This window comes from Pan troglodytes, chromosome 6, assembly GCF_028858775.2.
Source record: "Pan troglodytes isolate AG18354 chromosome 6, NHGRI_mPanTro3-v2.0_pri, whole genome shotgun sequence".
Classification (NCBI taxonomy): domain Eukaryota; kingdom Metazoa; phylum Chordata; class Mammalia; order Primates; family Hominidae; genus Pan; species Pan troglodytes.
In genome coordinates, this window is record NC_072404.2 from 37817228 (window position 1) to 37839159 (window position 21932).

At 40.5% G+C, this 21932-nt stretch overlaps 1 protein-coding gene across 10 annotated transcripts in view; it reads right to left on the minus strand.

Annotated features, from left to right (window-relative positions):
• The window catches only part of PDE1C (phosphodiesterase 1C), a 593630-nt gene that overhangs the window by 341661 nt on the left and 230037 nt on the right, over positions 1-21932 (minus strand). For 3 of the 10 annotated variants that reach the window (XM_016957238.4, XM_003318245.7, XM_016957240.4), the window contains one exon: positions 4330-4356. The exons of the other annotated variants lie outside the window; for them this stretch is intronic. In XM_016957238.4, the coding sequence (XP_016812727.2) occupies positions 4330-4356 (27 nt within the window). The remainder of the gene's footprint in view (positions 1-4329; positions 4357-21932) is intronic. 10 annotated transcript variants of the gene reach the window in all.

A 21932-nucleotide genomic window follows, 5' to 3' on the forward strand; every position in this document is an offset into this window, starting at 1 on the left:
ACCTGATAACTTGAAGGTGAAGCTCTATTAAAAGAAACTGGATGAGACATTTATGAGTAAGCAGGTTTACAGCGTAATCCTCTCTAGCCGTCAAAGTACCATTTCACCACTTCTGCAAATCTCTTGGAATGATTGACCCTCATGAACAAGATTCATTCACAAGCAAAAGGATAGTTCCCCTTAAATATGTGGATTTAAAACCCAATCCAATAAGGTTTTCTGTGCAAGGAGAGGCTTACCTACTACCTATTGATTCCCTTGCTAACCCGATAAAGAGGACTTATGAAATCACTCTTTCTACTGAAATTTGGTCTTGGAAGAGATTAGTATACTCTCCTTAATGCTAGGAGTGAGACTCAGTAAAATCACTATCATCAAAACATTCCCTTGGGCTACCAAAATATGCCTCGTACTTGGTGAAATACTTAAAGAAAGATAACTGCCTCAATTGTGTTGTAGTAGGATGACAATTACTTTGAAAGCTGTGGGTTTTTTTTTTCTTTAACAAGGTTTTGATAGGTAAACAAATACATAAGTGAAATAAAATGAAAGCAAGAAAAGCGTAAACAAATGTAGATTATTTTTGTATCCTGGGCTGTCTTCCCTTTGATGTCCAAATCAAACCTTTTAATATAACATTTATATCACTTAGTTTTCCTATATTAAGCCACCTACTTTATTTGACTAATTATTAACTCCAGCCAAATAACTGCAGTTAGAATTAAACTCACCAGTTAAGTCCACATTGCTGTGTTTATTCCTACCATGAGAAAGGAATCACAGCTATTCCCAGTCCAAATAAACCATCAAGTAGGCAAGCAAACATTCAAACAGACCATTACTTGACTGGGAGTGTCAAGATACATTTAAAATTGTCTACCATTCATCAAATGAGGAATCCACCTACTCCAAATCTACAGATCCCCAGAGAAGGTCTCAAGCAAGATTATTCTGAAAAAGGCTGAAGGTTTGCTCTATAGATTAAACAAGGCTGGAAATTTTTTAAAACACTTCTTTTATCAAGAGATTTAGTCTATGGTCCATTCTCTTGAATGGGTGGGTTCAGTGATAGCTTGACCAATAAGACACAGCAGAAGTGATGCTGTGCTCACTTCTGGACCCAGGCCATAATTAAGAGACTAGCAGCTTTTAATTCCTGTCTCTTAGAACATTTGACCTAAGAAACCAGACAAGTGCAATTGCCCTGAGACCACCATGTAGTAAGAAGCCCAAGCCAGATGGAAGCACCCTGGAGGACAAAAGCCACGTGAGGAGAGAGGGAGAGAGAGAAAAAAAATAGAGAGGGAGAGAGCAAGAAACAAAAAGCACCAAGACTCCTAATGTGAGCAAAGACACTATCTTGGAAGTGGAGTCTACATCCCCAGCAGCCCCAGTTGACACCACGTGGATCAGATCCAAACCAGCCAGCCAAGTCCTTCCTGAATTCCTGACCTGCAAAATTATGAGCAGAATAAAAGTTATTTTAAGCCACTAAGTTGAGGATGGCTTGTAATTCAATGATGGATCAGAAGTACATGGATCTACTTCATATAAAAAATGTATCTCATTAAAAATAGAAGAGCTCAAACTGATCCTCTATTAATTCACACTTTAAATGACTTCAATAAAGCTTGTTCAACATAACTGGTTTATTTTTCATTACAGTGACAAAATAAAAAAAGGCAACAGCATTCACGTCAGATATGCAAAAAACACACTTTCAAAACAAAATTGACATTGTAATTTGAACCTTGACAGGTTTGAGCAGCTCTCTTGTAAAACTTCCTCTCACTGTCTAAGTATCTCTCCTTAAAATAAAATTGAGGCAACTTTGAAGCACCTCATACTCCAGGTTAAGTACATGTGAAAATGATAAATTACTTTTTACTACTCAAGACTACTGTGCCCTCTAATCTGAGTGATTAATTTACATCCTGCTCAGTGGTTCACATGCAATTACTACCGTGAGTCCAACGAACCTGAACAAGACAGAATTGTTTAGCCATCTGTACAAGCTCTCACTATATTTAGAAAAGTACAGCAATCTCCAGGAAGCTTTCAAGTTTTAGTTCATTTTCCTCTCAATGACTCGTGCACTCTATGCTGCATATCAAATTATAATACCACTCCCTTGGACCCAAGTTTGCTCAACCCACTTTATTTTGTTGTTGTTGTTGTTTTGTTTTGTTTTGTTCTGTTTTAGGCTTTTAGCAGCCTGAAACCATGATTTTCAGTTTCTGTCTATAGTGATAAGAATAAAAGAGGGATGAGGAAGGGGCTTTACTGGCCCAAATAGAAACAGAAACTAAGAACTCATGACTATATTCTCTCCACTGGACACCCCTGGAGGAGACCATGCAACACAGGAATCTCTACTGTGAGATGACGCTCATTAGAAAAGGCGAGACTAAAGCAGTGATCTAAAAAATGCCATTGTTGAAACCTACTGGCAAATTTTAATTGCATTAATGATTTTTTAATCTGCATGTAATCTGTTTAATTCCATAACACCCAAGTCAAGTACAATGAAAGCAGATACAGGCCTTCTAGATTGAATTGTGGGCTTCAAATGCTTGGTCAGCAAAAGGTCTAAGTAACTTTATTTCCAAACTCTTCTCAATAAAAAGAATAAATATTACAGAATATAACAATGGAGTCACCTTATAATAAATGTGTCCTTAGGCAATACTGACATTGTGTGAAAACCATTAAGTGTACTTACACAAACCTAGATGGTATAGCCTACTACATGCCTAGGCTGTTGGTATAGCCTATTGCTCCTAGGCTACAAACTTGTACAGCATAATACTGTACTTAGTAATGTGGGCAACTGTAACACAATGGTAAGTATGTGGGTATCTAAACATATCTAAACATAGAAAAGCTAATGCATTGTACTACAATGTTACTGCAGCTACTATGTCACTAAGCAATAGGAATTTTTTAGCACCATTATAATCTTATGGGACCACCTAACTCAAGAAAAGCCTCCTAACATACATGAGGTCTACACCTCTAGATAAGCCTAAGATAATATGCTTACTAAAAGTTTATGAAAGCTCTTCCTAAGAAAGCATCCATGATCAGCTGGACCTTTAGAATCCCAACTTTGATGGAGAGTCATAGCTAAGTTTAAAGAATAAAGATGGAGGTTGGAAGTAGCAAGAGATGACGCTGGAGAAATAAAAGAGGTCATGGGAGACCGTCTGTGCCATTATTGTCCAATCAAATTTGTGAAAATGAATCATTGTAAAAAACAGAAAGCAGTGTATACAAGATGAACCAATGAATGAACAACGTGAGGTGATGAATATGTTAATTTGCTTGACTGTAATGATTTCACTATGTGTATGTATATATATATATACACATGAAAAAATATCATACACTTTAGATATATATAATTTTTAAAAGATGAACAAATGAATAAATTCCACGAGGAAGTACATGACATTTCCTAAGCTCATTTCATTATTCTATCATTATAGAACCCACTCACCCTCTCCATAGTCACAACCTGTATGCATGCTCAAATACACATGCTGCTCCACCAAGTCAGCAAACTACATCTGTCAACGGGTCCTGTAATGGGGAATGAAAATCGCATATGCACTGAAAAATGGGCTTCCCATTGGACCTCGGAGGCCATGCACTCAAAAACCTGGTGAGTTATTTTTGAACTATAAATACAGAAGATTTAAGTCCAACATTTAATAGCCACATAGGTTAGGGCCAGTGACCACCTGATCCCTCATGGCTCCTTATGCCAAAGAGTCTGCAAAGCACAGCCCAGAGGCAGGCTGGGCACATGAGGGATGATGACAGATGTCATTCTAGTTAAAATTACCCTTTCCACAGTCAAATCAAAAGACTGCCACTGCCCTTAAAGGAATCTGTGCCTGTGCTTTGAGCTCAACAGCATTTTGTCAGCAAATCAGGCAAAGGATATTCTGAGACAAAGGAGAATTCAGACACTAAACATGTATATAAAGACCGCATTGTGCTCCCCATCCATAAACCTTCAGCCCCCGCCAGCCCAATCACTCTCTGGTCAAGGTTTTAGGAAAATCACTAGACAGCACGGCAGTAACAAGCTTTTGAGCCCACAGGATCTACTCTCTTGTGAAGGCATCCACCTACTGTGCCTCACTAGATGCCTGCAATCAATTTTTAATTACAGCAGCAGTCACGATCGGAGATAAAGCACGCAACATGCTGAGAAAGAACCAAAAGCCTGTTTATTACAGTTCCAGTCCACCATGAGCCAGACTTGTGAAGAGCTGGGCCACAAATGAATCAACCAGTTGCAGCTCAGAAAGATGTTCTTACCTCTGGGACGTTTTCTTATATTTCCTCCTGTAAGAAAAGGCATAAACATATATCAGAAAAGGGTTGTGGCAGGCAGTGGGTAAGAAAGGGATTACCTCAGTGGGGATGGGCATGGAGGTCAACACCTCTTAGGGGGGTTTCTCTGTGAAGCTTATGGGTTTCAAAGCTTAGTTAAAAGTTTGGGAATGCTGTGTTATATTGTAGTCAGAAGTACAGAACATAAGCCTTTAGTAAAAAATAGCATCCCAAGAGCTCAGTGGCTCTGCTCCCATGTTCTTCCCTTTTCCTTTTGAAGGTTCCGTGGCATTTTAGTTGAGGTCAGGCTTTAAAGACCACAAAATCTAGGTTCAAACCTCAGTCCTTCCTTTACCAGGTTCATGAGGTTCTTACAGAGTAAATGGACACAAACTTACAAAACACTTCTTTTATCTGGCACATATTAAATGGGTTAAATGGTGAATAATGATCAGTTATTTATGTTGTCACTATCGTTACTATTATCCCCAACATCTAGCACTGAGGTCCCTTTAAGGATGTGCCTTTTTAAATGTAAATGTGCAATCATGCAGCTAAACTATGAGATGAGACATAAGGTCTTCAAAAAAAGAAGAAGTGAGGAAGGGGACAATGAGAAAGTCTAGAAGCAAATGTTGAGAACCAGCATTAGGAACCATCCCCAGGAAGCAGAAGAGACCCAGTTCCAGCTCACCTCTGCTATTTACAGTCACTTAGCCTTGGGCAAATCTTGTGCATCAGGCTTCTTAATCTATCACATGAAGCTAGTAACATCTGCTCTGACCATCTCACCTAGGTCAGAGTGGCAGACAAGGGGAAAATGGCCATAAAATGTATGTTGTCCCAATATCCCAACGTTCTTCATATGTGTGTCAATTTTTGTAGACTCTGAAGACCCTTAAAAGAGTTTCAATAGGCTCAGCACTGGAGGGGATTAGAGGAGAGGAAGTGTTAAGGAAAGAAAATCCATCTCCTTGTAGCATATCCGGGAAGTACAATGTTTCCCAGTTGACCTTAGTTCCACACCAGCATTTCCATTACAGTCACTGTACCCAGGAAGCAAACCACTGGTTTGCTAATGGAGAGCTGTGCACCATATTTTTTTGTAAACTAAAGAGGTTTCAAATTGAGAATCACTAGGACCTGTTACATCTCTGTTAAAATGAAATCACACAGGGCAGTGTCAGGTGTGTAAAGCAGCAAGTAACACAGAACCTACAGTGTGGTCTTGACTAGATATGTAGTGATATCTATTTACCTGAAAGGAGACACACCAGAATGACAACCATGACTCCAGGGTAGTAGGATGACAAATCACTCATTTTTAGTTTTATGAATTTTCCAAATTTTCTTTAAAGAGTGAGCATTATAACAGAAAAAAATATTAAAATACGGATACACCTATATAGTTACATATAAAGGTATATACAAATATAGGACTATATAGAGATATTTCCATGTTTCAATTATATCACATATAATAGGGAGGAAAGTTGACTAACAGTAGATTAAGGCTTGGCCTTTGAAGCAAACTATCTATGTTCCAATCTTGGCTCTAGCACTTAGCTTTACAATGCTGGACTAGTTATTAAATCCCCCTGAACCTCAGTTTCTTTGCATATAAAGTGGGAAGAATCAGAGCCCCTCTTCTGAGACCTTGTTATGAGAAATAAATGAGATAATTCACCTGAACATCAGCTCCCCAAGGGCAAGTTCTTTGTGTGGTTTACCTCATACTCTCCCCAAAAGCTATGATGCATGTGCACTGATCAATCACTCTCTCACACCTGGACCCTGTCACCAATGACAGCTCACACTTTCCAGGCAGCAGCCAAGGGCAGAGGCTTCACCTTCAGCCATGGAGCATAGTGAGCTGTGGGTGTGACCTGTGCCCTTGGACTCATTAGCACAGCAGCCTAACAAACTGATCTAAGGCACAACTGGCAAGATGAAAAAATAACCCATTGAGCGTATACAGGGACCAAAGGCAAGGAGGCAGTTGGAAAAGAAGAATGCCCCTAGCCTCTACTCAGAAGCCCAACTAATCCTATCAGCAGACAGCATCTTCAGAGGTCAGAAGAAGACAGCCCTTGCTATTGGTTTCCACAGAATTCTCCCAATACTTGCCAAAGAAATCTATAAAGGCACTGCTGGGAGTTCTGAAAGAATCAAAGATAAACAAAAATAAGAAACGCTTCATTTTCAGCACCTACTAGCAATAAGCACTTAATATACTTTGCTAATCCTCATAACTCTGTAGGATCCCCTCTCTGAAAGAGCGCAAATTCTAAAAAGGAAGTTAAGACATGCACCTAAAGTGTTATTTTAACAACAAATACAAGGGATGCTTTGTGAAAGAGGTAGTCTTGATTGATGGGTGAAATGTCAGCAGGAAGAAATATGGAAGTATACAGCAAGCAGAAACAGAGGGCATGCCTCATGGTCTCAAACCAGTCCAGCAAGCAGGGACTATAGAGTGAGGTAGCAGGAAATAAGGCTGGCAAGTGCTAAGGACAGAGTTAAGTGGGAAGAGTAATAAAATATATATTTTAGAAAAAAATGATACCCAGGGGGAGTGTCACCTCTTGTGGGAAGCCGCATTACGCACCCTCTTCTGTGTTCCCACAGCATGCTGACACCTCTCTGACACCGTTCTCCGTGGCATTGCATTGTCTCATGTCTGTGATTTTGTGGAAAGGCAACAGGGCTCTGGAGTGTGATAGACCTGGCTCAAAACCTAACTTCACCCACACTAGCTATGAGACCTCAGGCAAGCTCTGTGCTAAATCAAGCTTTCATTTCTGCATCAATGAAATGGATGAGATGATCTCAAATGAGATAGTGTATTAAATTTGTCATGTAGTGTGCCTGCCATGTAAGAGGCATTCTAAGATTTTTAGGCCCCTTGGTCCCTAGTTCTGAGCTTCTTGAGGTCAGAGGTCTGTCATATGCATCTCTATATCTATCCCAAGGGCATGCACGTTAACTGGCACATGGTTGGCTAAATAAATGAACTATTTGCAACTGTCACCCATACACATCAAAAGATGGGTCGTGCATCTGGTAGACCCAAAGAAAGACAGACCAGAAGTCTGATTTTCAGTCCAACTCACCTTCCTGACACTCCCCACGTTCATAGATATATTCTTAGCTTCAGATATTGTAAAGTTTCCCCCTTCAATCTTCTCCCATTTAGACATAGCCCTAAAATCAACCCAAATGGTATCATCTTACAATGGAGTTTGGAGGTCAGCTCTTAAAGCACAAGAGAAAATGCAACTCATAAAAATTACTCAAGATCCAACTCTCAGATTATTTTGAATGGGCAAGATTGGTGAGGCCTGACTGAGCCCTACTCATCCTTCAGTTCTCAACTGAAACATCACTTCCAAAGACCTTCTAGGGCCTCCCAAACTGGGTAACACTCCTTCTATGTGTCCCATAGTGGCCAGAGCTTACCCACCACATTGCACTTATGACTGCTCATGGTCATGATCTGTTATTCTTATGGAAAGAATGATGGCTTACCTGACATCTGCTAGCGTTTCTTCCTTGTCATGGCAACTGCTCAATATGTTGTTAATGAATTCATGAATGCATTTACCCAAAAATTGATCAAAAATGCTTTCTGTTTATTCTTTTTCCTTCTACTAAGCAATGATTTATAATGAGCAGTGAGGACATCCACCACAGCTGTGGTTTCCTACACACAGAGGGAAAGCAATGAGAAGGCTGGGGAGCTCACATTTGTTGAGCACCTCCTCTGTTCCATTCCTCTTACACAAGTTAACTCACTTACAACTCCTGCAAACCCTGAGAGGTTCTGCCTACTTTCGACTTGACAGAAGTGAGTCTCAGAGAGGTTAAGTAACTTGCCTAAGGATACAGAACCTTAAAGTGGCTGAGACAGAAGGCAAATTCTGAAGTCTTCAAAGAAAATTAAGGAATGTATACAAAGAAGGCAAAAGATTCCACCAAGAAACTTAGACACTAGATAAAACCAAAATAAAATTAATAACAATAAAACATACTGCATTCTGTCCACCAAAATGCAGGAAATGAGCTGGAAAAAAAACCCCAGTTTATTCTTGGCCTTCTATTTTTAAGAACTTCAACAGAATCCCTGACTCGCAATCTGAAAGACAAAGGGAATTTTTTTTTGCTTTGTTTTGTTTTTGAAAGGGAATCTCACTCTGTCGCCCAGGCTGGAGTGCAGTGGCGCAATCTCGGCTCACTGCAACCTCCTCCTCCTGGGTTCAAGCGATTCTCCTGCCTCAGCCTCTGAGTAGCTGGGATTACAGGTGCATGCCACCATGCCCAGCTAATTTTTGTATTTTTAGTAGAGATGGGGTTTCACCATGTTGGCCAGGCTGGTCTTGAACTCCTGACCTCAAGTGATCTGTCTGCCTCGGCCTCTCAAAGTGTTAGGATTACAGGCGTGAGCCACCATTCCTGGCTTGTTTTTAAAATTTGTTTCTAAAACTTAATTTAAATTTGTAATATTTTGAAACTTGAAACAACACACTACAAATCTCAAGATTTCATGTAGCTAGACCAAGCTGATGTAGAAAGTAGAGAATGACAAAGAGCTGTTGCATTCTGGGACCTGGCAAATTTGGCAGGGTGGGAGATGGAGAGGCCAGCTTCATGCTGGGAGAGAAGGCAAGGGCATCTTCACAAGGCCAGGCTGAGGACACCACTTCAAAGAAGGTCTAGAGTGGCACTTTGCAAAGTCTGTTCCCTGGAATGGGCTCTACCATTCTCTCTCTCTCTCTCTCTCTCTCTCTCTCTCTCTCTCTCTCTCTCTCACTGAAACACACACACACACACACACAGCTTCATCTGTTTGTCATTTCTGTTTTTCTAAGGGGAGGCATTACAGCATACTGCTTAAGATCACTTGCCTGAGCTTTAAGCCCTTCTCCAACTTATTGTGTCCGACAGGCTGCATGACCTTTAGCAACTTATATCACTTCTCCAACCACTGGTTTCCTCATCTGTAAAATTTGGGTAACAGCAGTGCCTGCTTTACGGGGTGATGTGAGAGTTAAATGTAATGATGACTGCAGGGCATTTAGCATAGTGCTGGGCATCCTGGAAATGCTCAAGCGTCAGCTACTGTACTAAAAACAGTAGTATTGCATAAATAATAATGGCATTATAATTCAGTAGGTTTTCAAAACTTACTTGATCAAAAATCTTTCATTGATTTTAAAAGTCACAAAAAAAAGGTTGAAGATTGCTTTTCCAGAATGGAAAAATTGGATACTCCCAATTTTCCTTATCTTGGAACACTTGAACCACAAAGAAAGCAGGTGCTAATCTCAGTTCTGCTAAGAGGAGAATGAGCTGAAACACTGCCCAGCTTTTCCCATGCCTAAGGGGCTGTGTGCCTGCCTGTACACCCTGCCACCCACCCCAGCAATGTCCCACTTAACCTAGCAGAGCCACACACTCCCCTTAAATGTCAAAGCTGAGCCATTGCCCAAAAGGCAGGAGAAAAGAAAGTAAAACTGGATAGTTATGAACTGGATATCACAATAATCCTTGGAAATATCTAAAATTATCTTTCAAAAAAAGTCCTTTTTATCAATAACTCCCTAAAAACTGAGCCCAGTGACTTGCTTACACACATCCTTAAGCAGTCTCAGGAAGTTGTAACTCAATGCGGAGATCTCATGTGCTATGGCTAGAATTATTGATTAACCCATACTCATTTAGCTCTTAAGTAAATTAAAAGACCACTAGTCTTAATGTCTGTTTATGTCCGGAATGTTTCAATGGAACTGTGGATTACCCAAGAAGTATTAAATGATGCATGTGTGTGTGTGCGTGCACTTGTGCACAACAGGGGACATGAACCCCAAAACCCCCCTCAACGGCTTCGGTCCATTTACAGGCAGCTGGTCACATCCTGACAGGCAGATTCTGAAATAGGAGCATCATCAAAGGGCAAAGAGCACTGACCTCCAGTATTTAAATAGGTTCCCCAAAGCTCTCCACGGCAGTGTCATAAAGTGGAAGCTTCTAGACCCCGAACTTCATTTTCCTTCTCCTGCCCTCAGTCAGGGAGATAAAGAATGAAACTAAGCAAGCTTAAGGGGTGATTCTGTCCACAGTCAGGGGCAAAGTAAAGATAAGCAGGCAAACAGCGAGAAACAATAGTGAGGTGGGAGCAAGGATGCTTTTAAGGGTCTTTATTTGCTTTTTGATGGCTAGGAGTTCCCAGAGTACTGGGCACACCTGCAGTCAAATGTAAGCATCAAGTACTCCAACATCAAACAGATGATTTGGAAATTGTTTCTAATAGCCTGGATAAGTGAGAGTCGATTAAACATTGATGCTAAATTATGAAGCGCCTGGCAGTCTTTCACTTTTTTAAAGTGAGTATCTTTGAACAACAGCCATATGGGTGCTGCAATAATGAGGTTTATAAATAGGCTTAATATTCTAACAAGCTGGCTTTGAAAAACCAAAACTTGTGCTCTGTTTCTAAGTTGACTGAAAGATACCTCCCAGTTGCGCACAAGATTTCCTGGTATGGGAAGTTGAATATGCAACAACTGCATACACACAATGCAAATTCTAGTTCTGCCTTCAGTGTTCTCCAGGGTTTCTGGGTAACAATGACTCACTCTTCTCCAAGTCCTATCCTGTCTCCATTCTTTTCTCCAGAGACCACTACCACCGCCGACACACAGACCGCTTCGGAAAGCTTGGTTCTCAGCCCTCAGTTCTCTCAAGGGATAGGACATTGAACGACAGGCTCAGATAAAAACAAAATGCACAGCAAGGCTCGTATAGTTAACTACAGGTTCTCACGAGTACAGATCACATGTGTTTCACTCATGGGAAAGTGGACTGAGATAAAATGTCACAAATAACCATGAAATGAGTGAGGATCTGAAAGATCATCTGATCCTCTGGTTTTGTTTTTCACTGGCATGCAGGGTACAGGTTGGAAAGAATTGGATATCTCTAGAAACTTCTAATGGATCTCTTACATCATTTGTATGAATTAATCTACGTGCTACTGAGAATGGAAGGTCTTTGTACATTTCTTCTCATTCCTATCAGTGATTTCATTTCCATGATGCATGTATTAAAAACTAACTTTGCAAAGCTATCCATTGCTTCCTGGCCTTTCCCATATTTTGAACAAGTAAATGCTAATGAGAAAAATATATACATAAACTGGTGGTCTCTTGACACCTTCCACAAGAATATTTAAGGGTGAGAAAGGAGATAATAGAGTAAGAGAATCTCCTGTCTTACTAGCTCGAATATTTAACTGATGAGCTACAAAATGAAATTCCATGTGCACAATGATTTCATTTTCCTGCCTGGCCAAAAGTCCAAAGCAAGACAACAACAACAACAACAAAAGATTATAAAATGGAAAAAAAAAACCTCATTTTTACCTTGAACAGCCCAATCATTAGGAAAGAAAAACTAACAAAAACAAAAATTGTAGGGAATTTATTAGCTAGGTTTTCTAGTAGAGAAAATTGTTCTACAGACTCATACTGTCATTGAATTATCTTAGAAAAGGAAGATCATATTCAGAGATAGCCAGCTCCCAAACATAGAGGACTCCAGTATGTTTAGCCAAAAGTGATGGATCAAATTCACATGAAGGAAGCCTTTGACAGTGTGGTTTGGGGGTGGGGATGGTGACCCTAAAGAATGGGAGAATGCAAATCTGAAGCAGAGATGTAAATAAGACAGTCAATTTTTTACTCTTTCCTAGGAGCAAGTGCATTTCTATCTAGTGCTGGCCAGGCAGTGGAAAGTAGAGAAACCTAGGAGAAGGTAACAAACTCCAAACTAAACAACCCCACAGGAAGCCCCACCTGGGGCTATACCAACTCACATGGCAGACCCAGGCTGCCCCAGTGCTCCTGTCCTCCCAAAGCAAGCCCCACTCTTCACTGATCTCCCTCCGCATCCCCTCGGCTGCCTGCAGACAGCTGGCCAGAAACAGAAATCAAATCTGCTGCTCATGCCTGCTTCTCTCATGAGCCTGGATTAAAAATTCCAGCACTTGGACTACTATTTAAGAAGCCCTAAATGGGACCCCTCCCCAAAGAAAGCTGATCTCTTCCTTTGGAAGGCAAGATTTTTTTTTAGCAAACCAAACACAATTTCCTTTCCTTCTAGCTAAAAGCCTTTTGCTTAAAGCTGGGCAATGAGCTAATCAGTGGCACCAAGGAAAAAACAGGGAAAGGTTTTTAGAGAAAGAAAATAGAAAGCAAATGTCATGCTTGTGGAAGCCCAAGTAGTACGTTTTTTGCATAACTGATTTAGTCCTCTATTCACGTATTTACAACCACTTGCTGTGTTATAAGTACTGCAAAACTGTGTGGGTGGGAATGGAAGCAATTTTTACGACCTTCTTCCTGGGAGCCCGTCTCCTACTTAAATAAACATCAATAAGAAAAGCTAAAAGCAAAACTATCTCTTAATATCTGTGACGGCACTGCCAAAGTAGATATAAATCCAAAGGATTAAGACAAAATCTCACTCTTCACAGATCTATCCCTGTAATTAGGGGAGGAGTAGGGTTTTTTCTAATTGAATTATCCACAGAGCTGTTTCAATTCTCTGCTTTGTTTTTCCCCTTGTAGATTTAGCCAGAACAAAAACTGTAATCTTCTGCTGAGTTTCACTTCAATGTCAGTCTAATTTTTCTAAGTCTTGCCTACCCACTCCTGCAGTGTTCCTTCCCTCTCCCCACTCTGTGCCCTTCCTCCCAACTCTTATCAAAACTGACTCCTGGCAGAAAGCAGCTGCTGGTCATTTACAATTCCAGGTGAATTTGAATCAGTGCCATGGCTCCTTGGGAGCATGAGTCCTTCCTATTTCATCCAAAATCCTATCTTGTAGTAGCATCATCTGTGTAAGCCTCCCTAAACACACGCTCTATAAATCTCACCAATTTAAATATGGCAAAATGAGCCCATTGTCCAAAATACAGGGAAAAAAAGCGCCAACTAGCAGATGCATTTCTTGGGACCATTTTGAGCTCTTCTGTCAACTGAAATCAGATGAGCATTGGAAGCAAATTTTCCTGAGCTATAGTAGTTACCTTCACTGAAACTATGCCAAATCTCCCAGAAATTGGTGCTTTGAACGATTCTTTCATTTTTTTTTTAACAATGACTAATTTCAGTCAGTGATTTTATAGTCAGAATGGCAGTTCTGAAACAACATTTATGAGGCTTGATTTATGATAATTAATCCTTCTATTTCACTAATGAGCTAGGAAAGGCCTTATTTATGAAAGTGTTTAAATTCCTCACAGTTAGCAGACACGGTTTCCAGTGACACCCACATGGAATGGTATACTAAATGCAATAAACTTTTGTGGGTCATCCTTAGACAAAAGTCAGAGAGACAAATGAAAACAAGTGGCAGGATGTCAGTCGGAATTTGAACTACTCCTAAAACATCTGGAAGGAGCTTTCAAAGATTAATCTTTCACTACCATATTTACTAGATGTATCTCTAGAGTGTAGGAAAAGTCTTGTTTTTTAAGCATTTTCTTTGGTTGGAATCTGGATAAACAACAGTTTAATGGTCTTTGGATATCCAATTGTGACTTTCAGACAAAATGCTCCATGCACTCTCACACTGATTGTCTAAATTATTGCTCTTCTGGTGGCCTTAAGGGAAAGGAAAGCTGTATTTTGGCAGAATATTGAATACCGGGTCCTTGCAATGGGTCCTTGGATTTGGGTAGAAATAGAAGGAAGGCCTTAAAGAGCAGAGAAAGGGCACGAATGGGCAGAGGTGGTACAGTGAGTGAGCACTGTGGCCAGAACTGTGGACTGCTCCAGGAGACAAGGCCCAGCCATATCCATGGAGGCACCTCTGGAGCAGGCACAGGGAGGCCAAGCCCCCTCAATGGAGCCTAAACTGCAGAAAGGCCTCTTGCCAGAGCCAGAGAGCCTCCACGCAGCCAAGCTTCACTTGGCCCTTCTGCAGTGGGCTAGGCTCCAGGCTTCAGGTCTCAGCCCCATGGCATGTGCCCTCTACCTCCCAGAAGGTCCGTGATGAGGGCTCATCCCATTTGGCTCCCTGGGTCATGGCCTCTTTCTGCCCTTGGAATACTGGGAATGACCATACTGGTTTCTGTCTCTGTTCCAAACCTATGTTTTGATGGGCATGACACCAAGTAGTCAATATAAGTTTCAAGTAAAGTTATGATTATTAGCTGGCCTAAGTAAATGCCGATATTTTGAACAAGTAAATGCCAATGAGAAAATATACATAAATTTTTGGTCTTCTGAAACCTTCCTTCAGACTATTTAGGGGTCACACTAAACTGTATTCTCTACTTACAAAGTTTATAGATATATTAATTTGGCATCATTCAGATATACACAGAATTTTTCTGCTTACTTTGCTGGGCTGTAGATTATATCTCCAGACCTGTTTAATCTCCAGACTCACTTATCCAACTGCTCTTGCCTTCCCCATATCTCCCCTCATAGTCAGTATGTCCCACACTGAACTCATCTCATACTGAACTCTCTATCCCCCATTCATTCTGTTCCCACTCACGACAAGACCTGCAAACATGTTCCTCCCTTAGTGATCCTAATCTAAGAAAAAAGAACCTGGGGATTCAAGCCAAAACCCTGCGAGTTGACCTTGATTCCACTTTCTTCCTCATCCCCCATATCCAAGTCCTGTTGGATCTACCTCCTAAAAAGTTCTCACATCCATGCCTACTGATAATGGCTTCCCCTTGCTGAGGCCCCCTGGTGGATGAAGTCGGACCTGGCTCCTCTCCAGCTGTGTCTGGAGCCTTCGCCTCCTTCCAGTCTGCGCTGCAGCCACTTGGCCTTCTTTCATTTTGTCAGAGGGGCCATGCTCCTTCTTGTCTTTAGATCTTTACAGGTATAAACATCCCAGGCCTTAAATGCCTAGAATACGCTTCCCTAACTCTACTTAACTACAATTTACATAATCTTCATGTCTCAGCATGCATCTCTTTTCCTCAGAGAAGCCCTCTCTGAATCCCGGACCAGGTTTGGGTCCTCTCTTCTATGTTTTCACAGCTCCCTGTGCTGGACTTCTTGCAGCACTTGTCACAGCAGGTAGTAATTTATGGAAATATTGTTTAATATATTCCTCTACTGTAGGCTGAACATCCCCCGAGGGAGGGAGCCTTTGTCTTGTTTCCCACTAATTCCCTGGTGCTTAGCACAGCACCAGGCACATAGTAAGTGCCACAGAAATATTTGGTAAGTGAGTGAATGACTGAATTTTCTGCATACAGATGTGTATTCCTTCAACTATATGAACAAAACTCATTACCTAAAATGATCAATTTTTATATCTTCTGGATGGAATGATTCTCTTTAGTTTTTTCATAATCTCACAAGCTAGGAACATCTAGCTTTGTCTTACGGTCATTAAGACTCATTTATTTTGTTTAATAACAGCTGTCAAGAGGACTCTGTATAAACAGTACAATAAAAGCCTGAAGAATACCAACACTTTACACGAATTCAGTATACTTCCTCCAGAAATAGAGTGTTGCATTTGTTGTAGAATTCATTTTTATTGCTAGTGGGAAACTCCGATGATGGTCATTCTCAAAGCTGTCCCAGTCTATTGTAATGTGCCTTATATTTGTTAAGTTGGTGCAAAAGTAATGCGGTTTTTGCCGCTAAAACTAATAGCAAAAACTGCAATTACTTTTGCATTAACCTAATAACAATTATTTCTTTTAGTTGTTTCTCAAAAATCCAGGAGATAGGTCCTATAAACACTTTCCTTCCATGTGGGGAAATGGAAACCAAGGAAAGTAGTCTTCCATGAGCCAAAGAAAATTAAAGATTGAAAACTAGAGATGGTAATGCAGAAACCTCTCTGCTGAGGGCTGCTTCCCAACTGACAGAGGAATGCTGTAAAGCTCAGTCAAAATATTAAGCACTTTGCTGCTAAATATTGAGTTGTAATTAACTAATACACTAGCATAACCAAATTACAATAATCAAGTGATGATGTACTAGTAAGCTGCATGAGTATTCAAGTAAAGAAAATTTCACTGTAAATGTGAGAATCTACTTCTTTTGATATTCACATTTTCCCCCTTTAATATACATTAAGAATGTATTTCAGAGAGATTTAACTTGATCTCTATTAAGAAAAGAAAGACTCGAAAACAATCCTTCAAACACAAATGTCTCCCTTCTCTGAATCCTAGCATGTAGCGTCCACATCACTTAGTCAGCAATTAATTATTGCCCTCTTTTTTGTTGTTGATTTTTAACCTTTTCACATGTATAAGAAGTATCTTGTTTCCTTCAATATATTCTAAGTTTCCTGATGGTAAGGATTTTCTTCTGATATTTTCATATCCCTTCTGAAGCTCCTAGCACCTAGTACATAATGGAAACCCAATAAAAATATGCTGAACGATCTGGCAATTCCAATTGAATGGGAGAGTAAAAGGACCAGTTAATACACTAAATATGTAATCTGGGGGAAACAAACAACAATTTTTTAAAGTATTCTCCTGGAATTGCTTTTCTGGTAAGATTCAGGTCAATGCCCTCTTCCCTGGGTCATCTCCTTGCAAGGATTTAATAATAAGAACCAAGATTCTCAGACCCACCACTCCAAGCCAAAGGTCTCTCCATGGCTCCATATTGCCATCACCAATAGCTACTTGAACATTCCAGAGGCTACCAATTTAACATATCTACACCCAAGTTTATCATTCTGCTTTATCCTAGCCTGCTTTTATCTCCATAGTCCCTAACGAGGCAAATAACACCAAATTCACTGAGACATCTAAGCTGAAAGAACTCAGAAGACAACAGCTCCTCTTTCTCTACTCTAAATCTATGTTCTGTCAATTCTCATTTCAAACATGCCCCCTGTTCTTTCATCTTCAGCAGCGCTACCCCAAATCAGGCATCTTCCCCAACTGGTCTCCAGGCCTCGAGTCGCATCTCCAATCTGTCCTCCACCCTTTTTCCAGAATTACAATCCTAAAATTCAAATCTAATTTTGTTACTCTCCAGCTTAACATCTTTTAACAATTTCTTATAACTGAAAGGATAAAACACAAACTTCTAAAAATATTATGTATCATAAAATATATATATATTTCTCTAGAAGATATGAAAGAACACCTAGAACACAGCACTTTTTTGTTGTATAGTAAAATGTGTTCAATTACTCACCTCCTCAAACTATGAGCATACATAATTTTGAGTAAAACAAAAAGTAAAATTTTTAAATGTCATGTATCACTACCCAGCCCCTGCCTTCCTTTCCAGCATCACCTCTCATGACTACACTTCTATCTGTCCCTCAGTACTGCACTAGATGAGCTGCAAGAGGATACCACACATTAACCTTTTAAGGAAAGTAAGGCTCTTGGGAATTGATTAGTAGGAGAAGGTAATCCTGTTACCCAGACCAATTCAGGGGCCAACTACTTCTGACCGAACGGCGGTGGCGGGGGAGGGGCCGGGGGCCAGTGAGGGGGAGGTGGTGAGATTTATCTCCAATAGCTCCATGTTGCATGACAGCAAATAGACCCAACCATACTCTCTCCTTAGGGAATTCTCAATGAATGGTGAACATAGAGAAGGTTCACTAGAACACAAGCCATATCTCAGTTAAGTGCAAGCAGCTTTGCCGGTAGTCCATAAGAACATCTCAGAAATCTCAACTAGTTTATTTTTGGCTGCCTGGAAGACTCCTTGTTTTTCTCTCATCTTTGTAAAAGGTTTCTTTGCATTTTTGCAAAAGGCTGACATCAATGAAAAGAGTCTAAGCAAGTTTCTTCCTTATGACTCTAATGAGTCTCCTAGAATGAATACACAATTCACTGTAGTCTGTAACACCTTCTCGGGCCCTCCCAGGTAGACGTAGCCTCCTCCGCATCCCCCTGGAACTATATTCATCACCTCCAGGTACTCATATCAGTCTCTGCCACTAGCCTTCAAATTGCTGAAAGTCAAGTAAGTATCTTACCTACTTTTGCAAACCCAGGGCTTAGCAAACTGACTGGCACCTAATAGACACTCAGTAAATGTTAATTGAGTAATCCCATGTTGCCTGAACACTAATTATATCATTTAAAAATTAGGTTATATAGAAAGAAACACAGAGAGGGCTTAAATAAGAAATTTAAAACCAAAGGTCCAGGCTTTGTTGCCTATGGCTTTTCTCCTCATCTTTGCTGTGTAGGTTGGAAGAGTCACTTAACTTCTCTGTACATCAATAGGGTATTAGTTAAGACTGTTTCAGAGAAACCAAATTCAAAACATCCTAAGCAAAAACAGAGTCTAACTAGCTCATGTAGCTGGGACAGCTGACAGAACTGGAGACACATCTACAGGAACTGGGACCTCCAGGAGCTGACCCAGGGATTCCCACTCCGTGTTTTCTGCTTCCTTTTGAGCACTAGCCTCACTGCCTCCTATCATAAAAGGTCTTCTCTATGAGGTGGGAAATGGATCCAATGGCAGCCCCATGAAAGTCCAGAAGAAAAGCAAAGCCTCCCTTTCCCACAGCCAATACAGAAATGTCAATGAGGGACTCTAATGCTTCTGTTTGGGATCCATACCCTACTTGAAACCAACTTTTATTACCTGGAAGGTGAATTCTGTGATTGGCCAGTCCTGTACTATGCTGGGGTGAGGAGTAGAGTCTGTTAGCATAGTAAGGTGGATGGGAAGCTTGCTGCATAGACAAAAACAATAGTTGTTGCAGTCTATTAACTTAATAGCCATTCTCTTGCCTTTATATTAATAATGTTACTTTAGGTAATGCAAAAAAGCATCATCATCTTCATGGAGTGTTATATAAGCATAAAATTTATTATACCAACTACCTCATAGTTGGGCAAAATAAATATATGAGATTAGATAATTATAATTGTGATAATAAATGCCAAGGAATAAGTAAAACCTGCTCTCTTGCTCTCAGTTTTTAAAAAATGCAGCATAGAAACACGTTTCTGACATCATCTAGCAGGCTGGCAATAGAAAAACTTTTTGGTCGGGACCCAAGGTACAGTCATAACCCAATTGCTCAAGCCCAAGGAGCCCTATGAGGCTTCATCAGGGGTAGATAGAACACCCACAGCCCTGTTTCCCTGACTGGAAGATTCTGTAACAAAAAAGTAATTCAGAGGGACTCAAAAACTCTACCCAGTCCTCCAGAGAAAAGAGATATGACAACAGCTCATTGGGAGGAACTGAGGTTTATGGAAAAGGAAAAATGAGGCTCCTCTCCGAAGAGTAAGAGGACAGCATCCCTCTGAGAGTTCCAATTAAGAAAGCTCAGGTGTGCAGTATTTGTTTTCTTCTCACTTAGAGAAATGGGAGCATGTGCGTAAGAAGCATCAGGGCCACAGAGCAAGGCTGAGGACCAGCACCCTCCCTGGAAATCACAGCTAGCCTCTGAGCGTTAGTGTGCAGAACCTCGCTCAAGGGGCATGGGCGCCATCATCATAACAGACACCTGGGCTTGCAGGTGTCTATAATCCCAGCTAAGATAGAGAGTGTTTAAAACTCACATCTCCAATATTTGATGCACTGTTAGTATGCTGATGATGCTAAAATGCTAAGAGTTCTTCCTAATTCTTAGAGAAATATGTAAAACAGCTCTATGTTTCAAATATGTATTACTGTATACCGGGTGGAAGCGTAGGCACTGGGGATAAAAAGCAAACCAAAAGCAAGTGACCAAAGCAAACCAAAAACCCTGTCTTCATGGGGCTTATATTCTAGCTGGAGGAGACAGACAATAAACCTAAAAATAAATAAACTATACAGCATTCAGATGGTGGGAAGTGCTAGAGAAAAATAAAGCATGGCAGGGTATGGGTACGGGTTGGAATGTATAGGGGACACCTCCCTGCAATATACTTGACTGTTGATTCTTTGCAGGTGATAACCACAGAAATCCTCTTGCTCTGGTAAAGACTACCTCTCACCAGTGTGAAAGAGGGGCTATAAAGAAGGGAAAGAGAAAGCCCACATGATCACCACAGTGGGATTCAGCCCTGGGCCACAACTCTGCCACACATCTTGCCCATTTCCCACTTCAGTTTAGATTTCTGTGCCCCAACCTGGGCAATGATGTTAATAAAACCTGCATCCTAGCTAGCTCATGGCTCATTGTGTTGACAGGTCTCACGGCCATAAGCTGTCCTAAATATATATTTATCTTCATTTTTAATATTTAAAAGCTCACATTTGGGTTTTTATGCTTCACCACCTATTGATTGAGCATCTACTATGTGCTAAATGCTGTTCTAGGTATTGCAGTGAGTAAGTATGTGTCCTCATGGAACTTACATTCTAATGGAGGAGATGAAAAATTCAACAATAAATTAAATACGGGCGATACCAACAAGAAGGAGATGCGATACCATTGAATAATCCAGGCGTGAGTTGATGATCACATCCTGAAGTGAGATGTCTCTCAGACAAGCTGAACTGAATTCCTGACCATCTGTGGTCACCTACAGAGCCCTTTCTATAAAGGTGTCATGGTAATATATTGGTATGAAAATCCAATTATGGTTTGAGGCTTTCTAAAATGTTGAAAGAGCAGCTTCCTTTCTCTTACTGACAATCTGTTGTGTGGACAAATATGCACACACCCTTCCTTCCCCTAAGGGTTTCTATTTTGTGGACGGCAAAGTGTTATTCCAAGTTGTGGACTGCAAAAATGTTATTCCAAGTTGTATAAAAGAGTGTGTGCTTTGGTTTCCAGAGTCTTTAGCTATTTATTCTAGCACTGCTGTTATGTTTAAAAAGAAGAAGAAGTGGTAAGGATCATATACTGGTAAAAATATGTATAATAATAACAAATAATAGCATCTCCTTTTCAAATTAGAAAGTGAAGCTATAATCACCCCCACACTATTCATGTTCAAAAGCACTAGGTTCTGAGTAGATACAAGAGACTAGAAAATGAAAATGTAGTTACATTACACTGCAACACCTTGGAGAGAGAAGCCTAGCAGATATGAAACTGAGAAAGCTACACGACGCAGTGTTGTAAGTGCTAATGCTTTTCCACACAAGTTCCCGCCTCAGCATTGCTGATTTGACCAAACACTTGTCTCTAGCCCAAATGTCTCCATGGAGTCGGTTTAAATTGAAAAGCAGTCCAAGAGAAGAAGTTCCTGGGTGTATGGATATGAATCCCTCTAGTCAGCATGGCAAGGAATCCAGCTCGACAACACTTTCACATTATACACTTTGGGCCCAGACTTTGTGGACACAACAAACTTTCTGTGTGCAGCACAATACAATCGGACGTAATGTTCACTAAATATAACATGAGATTACTGTAAACACCACTCCGAGAGCTGCTGCGTTGCAGGCATCTAAACTGTCAGGAAAGCCTGCCAGCCAGAGACAAGGTTTCCAAATAAATTTACAGTCTCCACTAGCGGTGGCTAGACAAGTCAAAAATCAAATTATTTGGCATGGTTTCCCATTGAAATCAATGGCAATGAAGCTCACTTGGACTATATATGGAATGGCTTTTATAAATTGCACCTGTCAATAAGGACCCCTTAAAGAAACACATACTAC